At 39.1% G+C, this 12,285-nt stretch overlaps 1 protein-coding gene across 1 annotated transcript in view; it reads right to left on the bottom strand.

The window, feature by feature from the left end:
• Positions 1–12,285, bottom strand: part of diaph2 (diaphanous-related formin 2) — a 329,957-nt gene that overhangs the window by 305,401 nt on the left and 12,271 nt on the right. Inside the window, 4 exon segments of the mRNA XM_063876203.1 lie at positions 1,192–1,212; positions 5,717–5,821; positions 11,446–11,573; positions 11,576–11,621. Of these exon segments, the coding sequence (XP_063732273.1) occupies positions 1,192–1,212; positions 5,717–5,821; positions 11,446–11,573; positions 11,576–11,621 (300 nt within the window).

Below are 12,285 nucleotides of genomic sequence, written 5' to 3'. Positions count from 1 at the left end.
GAAAAAAACCCTCTTCTCACTGAAATAACCAAGCACAAAAGAACAGTTTGACAAAGGGGAGAAAGAAAGAAGGAGAAAATACAATCGATACAAAATGTCTCTGTAAAATGCCTCAAAGTACAAGGTTTGTCTGAGAGCATTGGCAGGGCAGGGGCCAGGTCACAGTGTGCTGCTTGGTCTTGCCTGTATTCTTGCTAAACTTTAGAGTCCACTTAATCCTTACGAAGCTCTCAAAAGGCAATGGAATACCATTTAAAGTGACAATTCAACACTTGCTAAACTAATGACAAAGCGTTTCCGTTTTCTTTTCTTTTTTAAAGGACCGAAAAAGAACAAAAAAATATCAGAAACCAAACATCTTTAACCGGGTTCTGCTCAATGGAATCTTGAGAGGGAAAAGAAGCAAGAAGTACATCAGTGTGATTCAAAATGTAGGTTTAACCTATACATTTATAGCATACATTTCATTTGTTAAGATTATGTGGGTCTAAACTAGGAGAGGGTGAAGTTAAATGGCATTAACAAAAAAAACATGAAACTGCATTGGTAAAATATGTCTTCTGCTTCAATTTCTTTGAGACCCAGACATTTCTTCACAGCAAATTCAAATGTATTGCCAGGGAAGAAAAAGTTAACTGAATTAATGAAGTGTAATATTTCTGTTTGATGCAGAAAATCTGTACTTGTATTCTCGATACGAGTTGTGTCTCATGGAGAAATAAAGTTCAAAACCATTTAGAAGAAACATGTTTGATAAAAAAAAAAGATTAGATTCCAGATTATGAGAATGTGTATAAAAGCGATCACTTTTTGTAGGCATCACTAAATTCAAATGCTAATAGTGTTACACTGTAATCTATTTCAAAAGAGAAATGGCAAAAAAAACAACAAAAAGGCCTCCCACTTCTTTTCAGGCTGCAGCATTTCAAAATCTCTCATTTGAAAGTGCTACCATTTACATGCAGGAATTGTGCTGGCATGTTATGGCTTTTTCTAAATTACAGCTCATTAGCAATATGAGGGCTGAAGAAAAAAATCCAAGACGAAGTTTGGACCATTCCCCTCAACATCCCTCCCAAATATGATGTGTGTGTGTGTGTGTGTGGTGTGTGTATATGTAAAGGGGTAGAATGACAACAGATACACAGAGGGAATAACATTCAGAAGCCAAATAAATAATGGGCTACTTACCGGAACTTTGCTCCCAGTTATCTGCATGCAGCGATCAGCGTAGAAGGTTAATGTGCAAAAAGACACAAACAGCACAATCATTAGTCGGCCAAAGAATCCTTTCTAATACACGTTGAGGCATAAGCGTAACTTGTGTGAGATCGCAAACACACTATACAACACAAATATTTAAGCTAACAAGAGACATTATAAAACTATAGGCGCATACTAAAGATAATGTCTGGGTTGTGCTGCTGCAGTTTTTAAATGTCCAAATCAATAATAAGAAAATGAAAATGTGGATAAACATAAATACATTTGCAAAGTATGTACCTCACAGAAAGTATGTTGTTATTAGCAGGCCCCACGTAGCTGACTGGCTGGTGGTAATTTACAGATAAGAAAAAATGGTTTGAGTAGATTAAGAGTCTTGTGCCAATATCAATCAGCTGCCGTTAACGTTGGGCTTCAGGTGTCAACACTGTGTGGCAGAGCTACCATGAACCTATGCAGTCGGCACGACGCTTTGAGTTTAACCTTGTTATCTGTCAATAGTGGCAGGAAGCAGGATTTTTTTTTTTATTACTGCAACTGCGGTCCTTGTTTCACAGCAGGAGTGTGTCTGCCGGCAGACTAAATGTATTCATACTGTGGCTGATCGCTTCTTTCTCTGCTACATGTTTCTGATAAAATGTGTTTTGATTGCAGGAAGTTACAGGACATATTGAGCTCCTTGTTTTCTTGCCCTTTCTTTATCTCCTGTTTCCATCCCCTCCCACTCGCGCCCCCCTCCGAACTCTTATCTCCCTTCCCATTTCTTTTATTGTCACTCTCCAACTCTTCAACTCTGTGGCCATTTGATGCTTGATTACCCCTCCCCACCCCTCTACCAAGAGTTTATGACAGCCATAAAGTCTGTTTTACATGTGCCATCACCCGATCACGCACACACTGTTTGCTAACCATTCTGTGAATCCACATTTCATTTGCTTTCTAGTGAAAGCAGCATGTTACTGTCTGCCACTCGGTATTATTTTACCTGAATACTGCAGGCTGGACATCTTGAAGAGTCCCAATGACATTACTCCACTTTCACAGATGTTGATGCTTGACATTGGACACATTTGTGAATCTTGTTTTAGAGCAGCTTGACCAAAATATCAGACATCATCTTGAGCATGCACAGACAAGTCAGGGAGGAGCTTGAGGGGGAAAGCACAGTTTCTTCAACAGCAATTTTCTATTTTCAATACGATGTAACACCTCGTCCTAAAAAGGGGTGAACTATTTTATGTTCAAACAACAAGTAATCATTTGAGCAGTGCTGAGGTAAAACTACTTAGTTAAATGTCCTATTAAAACTACAGTGAAAAATAAGGTCACTGTTCATTTTTATTATTAAATGATGTACGATAATTGGCAAAACCAAATCAAACATTAAAAAAGAGACCTTAATGATCTAAGATCCAGGCCCTATTTAAAGAAGAACACTGAAAACATCAGTTGGATTAAAACTGCATTAATAACACTGGACAATCCCCCTCACGAGACCCTGCCATCACAAGCTTCCGACATCACAGACACAGCAGGTTTGACTGGAAAGAAATAATTACATTTTTGGGGAGAAATAAGCAATTGTATTAGTGTGATGGTGAAGTGTGGCAGATTCAATGATGTTGGCACAAATTTACAGCAAGAAAGAAGATCAAGAAATGAAATGAGAGAGAAAGGCATCTGTTCATGCAAAGCTAATGGTCGAGGACGTCCACAAACACACTCCGACAAAAGAGCTGGATTCCATTGATACAGTTCAGATTAACGGAGCTACCGATGTACAGGTCTCCCTTGAAAATAAAGAAAGAAAATATTTGACTTTCCTTTGAGAGACATAGGCAAGGGTAAACAGGATAAAGTATCTATTAGCCTTTTTTTCCAAAAATACCTTTAACTTTAAAGACTGATAGTTTTTATACATATAGCCTTTTGTTGTAATTCAACAAGCATGAATAATGAATATGAATAAAAGAAAGTTGTACATTGCAAAGGAAACTTCAATCGCCTACAGTAATGCTACTCAATAAGCTCATATTCTTCCCTTCCTGTTGCAAAAAGAAATAAGGCTACACAGTGTTTGGAAATAATTCTTGTTCCAATTAATACGTTATACCTTTTAAGCCTTTTCAAAAGTATAATAATAGGGCAGCAAAGTGTGTCATGTTTGAAATATCATTGCAACGTCTAACACACAGCACATAAACCGAGAAGATAGTGCTCAGTGATTTTTTGAGTTTGTTAAAAAAGACTATACAAAGGAAATAACTTTAAGACTATATGTAAAAAAAAAATCCCTATCTTTCAAATATTCTAATGGGACGTCAAAAAAACCATCAAGAAGGAAAACAATTGAGATGAGAGTGTGTGTTTAAAGACCCCAAAACTTCACAAAATAGTCACAATGCAGCATATGATTTTAGAAAAAAAGATCGCGATGCATTACCAGTGAAGGCACCATGACAAAAACAACACACCCCAACACGTCCAAAATCCACCACGCCCAAATCCATCACTGTTTCGTTTTGCAATGCAACACTGACACCAAGCGACATCAGCCCCATATAATGCCTTAGCCTGAACAGGAAATACATTTTAGTGGTGATATGCTTTAATACACAAAGGCGACACACGCATACATGAAGTATGATGAAAGTCTAGAGAGAGGCCAAGTAAACACTCAACCTGCCGTTCAAACACCTTGAAATCAGTTTCTATTTTTTAAAGAAATGTCACTTCTGATATATTTGTTGAAAAACTAAGCTTTAATGTACCCCGTGATTCTGGGTTATACATGGACTTTTTATTTATGAGGATATTCTTTACATTAAGAAGCTCTAAAAACCCAAACCACACTATTCAAGATCTTACAGAGTGGGATAATTATAAAGGAACACTTTTACAAGTAGCCTGCTGGGATGCTTAAGCGTCTTTGTTCAGGTTTTTAATAATATGTTTTCACTCTTTACTCACTTCTAAAGAAATTAGGCTTTTTGTTCGTGTCTTTACTGAATCAAAATCGTTTTTGTTTTGTAGGATTACCTGATGTACTTTCTCAAATTTAACTGAATCGCCTCCTGCTGTGTGCTTTATAGTTTCTCAAAAGTGTCCCTCTGCAGAGGACATTATGTAGCAGTGTCACTATATTATCAGAGACATGCACTAAAGTGTCCTAAACTTATCCAGCTAAATTGTCCTTTGGGTCACTTGAGTGTTATCAGTGTTTGACAGTCGATCTATTTAAAGGTGTTCTAGTGTAACTGTATGCACTGGATGAAAGAACATATACATCATCCCTGACACTCAGCCATCCCCCTTCCTTCACTTCTATTAAACGTGATAGCAGGGTGCAGAGAGACATTACATGTCCTCTGTCCTTTGACTACATAGATTACGTTATTCATTTGAATAAAATATCAGTGCTCACAAAGCATAATGGGCCCCGTGAGGAATTCAATCATCTTGGATAATCATCATTATCAATAATGCCAGTTAATTACCATAACAATGAGGAAGGTAATAAATGATGATGTCAAGAGAGAGCTACCAGGTCCGGGAAGCAATGGGGACAGAAATCTCTTTCTCAGTGCTGAACCCCATAAGGTTGGCCATAATTTCAGAAGATTCTAGGATAATACCTCATACTTTTATGGACTAAACTTCTTTAATTTCCCTTCTGTTTTTGGGTAAGAGTGATGATCAAGATTTAAGATTAAATGCATTCATTTGGTCCATATTGGCCAGCCCGACACACAGGATAGTTCTCCATTTTAAATGTACATTTCACCGGCGGCAAAGTTTGTTGACCTGTTGGATGCCGAAATTGTGAAATATTCAAATAATTGTGCAGATCTAGTGTCCATCATTTCATTTTTTAGTCTGGATTTCCCATACAATGTGCTACAGAAGGGGGAGTTTTGATTTGCAGTGTATGGTGCAGCTGTCAGTAATGTGGCCTATATAGTCCACTTTAAGTCATCATAGGCTTGTGTTGAACATAGCTTTAGATACCACCACCAAACTCCCATGCAATTAAACTGGACATCCAACAATTTGCATGCAAGCATATGACTGGAAAAGCTATGACGTATGTGAGTGAGTGAGTGAGTGAGTGAGTGAGTGAGTGAGTGAGTGAGTGAGTGAGTGAGTGAGTGAGTGAGTGAGTGAGTGAGTGAGTGAGTGAGTGAATGAGTGAGTGAGTGAGTACAAGTGAAATCTGATAATCCTAAAATGGCAGATGGGGAAAATAATGACGGGAATTAATCAAAATTGCAATCAAAGATGTGTGACTCAAGCATGAAGATTTGAGAGGGATACAACAACAGAAGTGAGTGCGCAAGAACGGATGAAAAAGCAAGCCATAAAGTATGCGATCAGGTAAACTCATTCTGGAGATTTGTGATGAGTGTCACTATACTTCAGTGAATCCACAACATCATCACAGTACACACACAGTGTATAAAAACAGAGCTGTTAGGTGAACTTCCACACTTACAGATTTTGCAGTGGCTGAGATGTACTGGACCACCATCTCGCGTTTGGTGCTTAGGTCCTTTCCACGCAGAGGGGCTTTGCGTTCTTCATTCAGGTTCATGTCCTCCTAGACGCACAGGACACAGCAAAAAAAACAATTTAATGTAATGGTAGAAAATGACTGCTACCCCAACACATGTATGTAGAACATTGAGGAATATTACAAAATAAACTGAACATGAACACTGGTATGAGTTTAACAAAATAGACAAATGTCCAGTTGTATGCCTCAAACTCAGATAGATTCCAGCAAATGAATGCTCCTCAAATCTTTGAACCACATTATTTTCAGTCCAATAGCTGCACTTGCAGAGGAAATATTTCACAGCCACCAACAAACATACTTTTATTTCCATTATAGTCCTTTTACATCATATCCTTTACTTCTACAGGTGAATGCATTTCTGCGTTTCAAAGTGACGAGGTACAGCAACAGGAAATATTGTCAGTTAGAATTAGTCCTTGGAACGACAGTAGCAAGGCTACAGCAATAAAAAGTGTACGCCCCAACTCCGAACAAGAGAGCAAAATCAAACAACACCGCTTCTATTGAGGCCATGCAATCACATCAGATAGGCTGGATAGGCAGGATCTGCGTGTTATTGGGAGTATTATCTTCGTACTACTTTAATTCTGCATCACAAAAGAGGTCTTTGATGTGAAAGACATCAGGGGATGGAGCGAAGGCCGGACAGAGCACTAAAAGCCAGGGAATGGCATGATGATTAGAATGGAGGGGGATGTTTATCAGAAGCACTCTCACAAAGAGACAGCTAGAATGAACAGAGAGAGACAAAAGAATTCTCCTCGGGGTTTTAGGGTAGAGAGCCAAATGTGCTGGAGCTATGCTGCCCTCTGCTGGGCAGCACGGGAAATCATGTTCCCCTTCGTTTGGTTGATCTGATTTTCCATGTATCACTCTCTATTTGAGCTAATGTAATACACACCGGATTATGATCAAATGTGCCACTTCATCATAGATACTTTTTAACACAATGGTTTGGATATCTTACCAAAAGTAATCAACTGTTTTTCATAATTTTGTCAGTGAATGAACAGGAATCCCATCCAGGGGCACTGTGACCTAAATTCCTTCAACTACATTTCCTCCAGTAAATACCTTCGGAACAAGAAAAGTCATTAACATCGTTTCTGTGGAACAGGGAGGGGAAAAATGGCGCTGAAAGTTTTACAATTGCCAGTTTTTTTTCAACGAAAGGAAACCAGCAGGTTTTTTAATTAATCTTTGAACCCTGCTAATTTATCTGCTTAATTGGCATTCAATAAACGAGAATTATGAGGCGGGTTGATGTTGTAGGAGGGGGGAGGAGTAGTGGGGCCTGCGGGACGCTTGTCAGGGGGCAAACTCGAGGAATGAGCCCTCCACGTTAAGTCTTCGAAATGATTAATGCTCTTTTATTAATTATACCCTCACAGGCTACATGAAAAGAGTCCCAGGATAACTATTCTGCCAGCGTAACTGAAATGAGAGGATTGTGTCGTGTATGGAGGACATTGGCGTTACCAATAAATGTGGCGGATCTTGGTGTCTCGTGTTGGTGTGGGAAGCTAATCAATCTGATTGTCTTGCTTATGCTAAAAATAATCTGATTCCGAAACCAGCCGGCTCTTTTTTTATATACATTTTTAAACCTCTTAAAAAATTGTTGATATTAACAAGTAGTTCCTTAAGTGAGCTCATTTTACAACCAATAGCCTCCGCCTTAAAACAATACGAGCCTGAAGATAGATACGTGCCTCAGCCTCTGTATCAGACACACCCGTCACACACTCCATATAAAACTTCCGTGTGAATGCAAGCTAAACAAGAGGATGTGTCTTGCTGATTTAGGGTTGGACAAATATTAGCAAAATAACACAAAGAATTACTGGACAGACGGGGTAAACTCATGAAAAGGGCTATTTCTCAGAGAAAGACATTTGTGTGCTTGATGAAAGAATCAATGAATGAAATCTTAATTTACATTACACACATTCAAAATGAAAAAAAAAGATACATATCCATCCCACTGAGTTTTGGGATAATGCAGACACACATCGATCCTAAATACAGCCAAAGCAACCATGTTCTTGACTGGCCAAGACAGTAAACTCAAATCCAACCAAACAGGTGTTCCAGTCACTGAAGACCAGCCCCAAAACAAGCAATTATTAAAGATGGCTGCATGACAGGCCTGTTAGCATATCGACAGAATAAAGCACATGGTAAGGATTGGGGACAAATATTTAATATACTTTTTGTTTCGCTCGTAAGTTGTGTTACCCCCAAATTTGGGAGAAAATGTTTAGAAGTTCTACAATTCCTACATGCTCTTTAAAAAAACAAACTAAATAACATCATAGGGATTGTTTTGTTTCAACTCTGATATGCTTGGGTAGAGAGCCAAAACAACACACAGTAGAGTGTGTCAATGTCTTTCTACCTAGGGACTACCCTGCAGGAAAAAAATTGAGATGGGTAAAAGTTCTGAAATCCTGTGATGCGATGTGGCCGCAAACACAGCCTAATCCAAGATTGCCACAGGCTTCGAATCACAGAGAAGAGCAATTAACGCCGAGCATCAAATACGTCTCGTCCTGAAATAGAGATGAAAAGTCCACGCTATGGGGAAAAGTGGATCCGAGCAAAGTGGAAGAAGTAAAAAAATAAAATAAATGTTTTGCTTCAACTGTGACCAAGCGATTATTTTGTCCACTACCCTCAAGTCTGATTCATGTGTGTGAGCAGGCACAGAGCATCTCTCCTGTGGGCTTGTTTTATACATCATGGTGCAGAGTGTAACTGCTGAGGGATCACATTGGAGCTTATTACTAGGAGTGTTCATCCTGACAATGGCGCACACAGAGAAACATAAAACCTTGAACGAGCCACAGCAGCCTGCGATATGGCGTTCTTTTCTCACTGGTCCTGTGTCTATGTGACTCGATGCCGTACACTACTCTTCACATTGAGACAAAGCTCACTTTCGATTTAATCAATTCTTAGTAAGGACGTGTTTCTCTTTGGGGATTTAATGCTGACGGATAACTAAAACCATCATTTGGGCAATAATGCAATGCCTGCTAATGGCTACATCAGCAATATTCAACGACTATTGACACAGTCTCAACACAATTTAACATGATGGATTTAAGGGTTGAGAAGGGGATTTACTGTGTAAAATGTTCTTAAAATAAATCAATAAGGATGTTATCGAAATAAAAATTGATACGTTTTTTGTTTTTACTGAAATCAAATTAAATGTTTTTGCAGATTGAGTTAAGTTAAAAAAGAAAGTTCTACAGTTGACTCAATGCTGATTCAATTAGATCACATCATAGGTTGAACCTGTTGGATAGGAGTCTGCTCCTGCAACACAGCTGCCTCTTTAGTGAGATGCAAATACCGGGCATTTAATCGGGGGATTTACTGCTGTGCATTTTGATGAGGGGCTCTGAATTCCATCTGTGCACATCTTGGGAAATCCAATGACAGGACACACACAGTAAAGACATACGCTCTTCTAAAGGCAGTGCTGAGAGCCATTTCTTTCATGCACGTACACTGCTATAGTTCAATGAATATACTCGTGCTCTTAAAACAAATCTACAAAGTGTGGTGATGTGGTTATCTTCCAAACTGAGTGTTGCTTTCTATATTTTCCCAGATCCCTTTGATGACCTTTCACTAATAGGATGTGTGCCATTTGGGCGTAGAGATACAAAGCGCAACGTGTGAACCCCTTTCCAGAGAAAAATATTTTAGTTTTCTCCTACTCGTTAATGCACAGTAGGTGGTCTCACTAATGTGGCAAGGGCCATCCCTTTATTTGAAGCACGCTAAACATCTGAGGCTTGGGCATGTAGCTTCATAAGAACAACAATCAATAACAGAATGGGTGTAAAGACAAATAGATCTAAAGTGTGCAGAGTGTGCAGAGTGTGTAACATAAAAAGAGATAGAGATGATAAAAAAAAAAGAAGACACAAAGAAAAGCTACCGGTGTCAACAGAAACTACCCACCACTGTCGTGTCTGTGTTTGCTGTAAAAAAGCAGAAAAGTTTACAGTCTATAAGAGCAAGTGGTCAGGTGGCTTCAAGAGTACTTCGATGAATACCCCATTTGATTTTGATTTTATTACTGTAATTATACTTCTATACCCCAAGTGTCAAGGCCTGTCAAATGTCAGAGCAGCAAGCATGCCCTCTGTGTCGTATGTCACTGCACAAATTTAAGCCTGGGTTTAATGTCACGCCGCTGTGAGCACAAACACAGTAATTGAGAGGTGAGCTGAGTGACAGGGATGAGCAGCCAGGCAAGAAAACACCGAGGAGCCGCCTGATGGAAACCAGGAGCATCGGTCGCATTTCTTCTGGCCCTTGCAATAAAGACCATTGTATAAGAAAAAAGAAAAAGGCAAGCACACACACACACACACACACACACACACACACACACTCAGACATTATCCACAATAGTACACACAACCTAAGCAATGAAGCCAGTGTGATTCGGCTCCCCACTTCAAAGAAGATGGGCTGAAAGCTTTTTGTTAGATTTCAATCTTTCAGTACATAAGGCCAAAAATGCATTTCAATGGAGGAAAATCACGAGTGTGACAGAAATTTGACCCCACAGATGAGTGCGAAGTGAATTTCAAAGTCTGGAGCTTTTTGACAGTGGCCAAGGGAATATGTAGGTGGAACTCTGGTCACAGGCACTTCACATTGGAATGCAAAATTCATTCTTCTTTACTATAAATACCGTACATATCCAAGTCCAATTTACATTTATAAGTAAATATAGTTACTATATTTGTGTAAAACTATTGTAGTATTGCACATCTCTCAAAAATGAACATATTTGTGGCTGCATTTCACACATTTGGTACTGCAAGTCAAGTTCAGCCTCCAAAGGAGACGTCCTGTGTAACCCCATGAGAGGGCACTGTTTCATGACACCATGAGCTGTGTACGCTGCTTTCTAGTGATGCTGCTGTGGCTGGCATTATTGGTTTGTGGGTGCTTCCATCTGCCCAGTATTTACAGCATTTCAGAAACCCAAGTTACCTCAGTGGTTTACCACCGCACAATTCCATACAAAGGATGATAGATACCTACCCTACCTACGTATATCATGGTTAAACAATAAAATAGTCACATTTTACTGAATTTAAAAAGATTTAGCCCCGTCTCTGGGTGTACGGAAGAGGATTAGGGCCACATGAAAATATCACTGACCCAAGTGAGTTTAATCTCAGAATTCTGACCTTTTGTCTCAGAACTAAAAGAATTTTTTTTTATTTTTTCACATCCCCCGAAAAATATTTTCATGTGGCCCTAATCGTCTTCCTTAGGGTGCGAGCAAAATCACACTGGATATTTTTTTGCAGATGTTGACTAGTATTACTGGGTCTTTAAATATTGCAGTTGTAAATATCAAATCCAGGACAGAAGGATTTAGGATGTTGCATGAATATAACACTTCAAAGTTTCACTATCATCCTGTTTTGAAGGCCTGTTGAAACTTTATTGAAAAACATATCTCCTAATCTGTGGGCAATATGTTGATATAAAACAAGCTTTGTTCTGTCCAACAGCAGCTCTGTTTCTCTAGATGAATAATATGTTTAGGATTTCACAATGGTGTGTTTACAACTGACTAACAACAAAACAAACACAAAGCTCACCATCATCTTCTCGAAGAGGTCAATGATCTCCTTCTCTGAAAGGTTCATAGAGCGGTCGTCAAACAGAGGCTGAGGAACTGGCAGCTCCGCCTGGATAGAGAGGGGGTCTGTTGGGTGCTGTATCAGGGCTTCTCCTTCTTCATCCCTGTTTTCCTGAAACTGGTAATGCGATCACGCTGGAAGAAAACAGAGGGTTTGAAATGTTAAATATGGCACAGCAAATGATCTAGTTTATATTCGGCCAAGGCTCACAGTTTTTTGCTTTTTGCTGATTTGACGTGAAAAAAATGTTGTATAAATTGTCTGTAACCCAAAGTTAATGTTCCCACACATCAGAGGGGTTTTGTCTTTCTTGCCTTGAGAGGACACTGTTCACCACAATTTATAGTTAACAGAATCCTCACATAGCAAGGGCAGCTCTGAATGGGTATCTGTTCAAAAAGGTTGTGTTACGTCACAGTGACCTGGCCAAACTTTAAGAAAGGTCCCTCAGAATGAAAAGGACATTTTAACACCAAAATGTAATCAGTTTATCCTTGATTCCAAGGCAATGTGTGAGCCAAAATTCAAGAAACTTAAAGAAATTCCCTCCAGGCGTTCCTGAGATGTCATGAGGATGGGAGGCATACAAACAAGAACATTTATATTTCACAAAGTAAACTGTATGAAACTGTCCAGGACTTTACTTACCATCGTACCCATAGGATTACCTGGTTTATGCATGTGGTATTAGAATAGTTTCAGCATACATTCACTATCATAACATCAGTGTGAGGTTCAGTCGAGAGTGTTTGTTAATCATGTTCAGACTGATGAACGCAGTTTAATATAAAAGCGAAG

The sequence above is a fragment of the Eleginops maclovinus genome, chromosome 23 (assembly GCF_036324505.1).
Source record: "Eleginops maclovinus isolate JMC-PN-2008 ecotype Puerto Natales chromosome 23, JC_Emac_rtc_rv5, whole genome shotgun sequence".
NCBI lineage: Eukaryota > Metazoa > Chordata > Actinopteri > Perciformes > Eleginopidae > Eleginops > Eleginops maclovinus.
The sequence above is the reverse complement of the archived record's forward strand: the minus strand, read 5'-3'. Positions and strand labels throughout refer to the sequence as shown.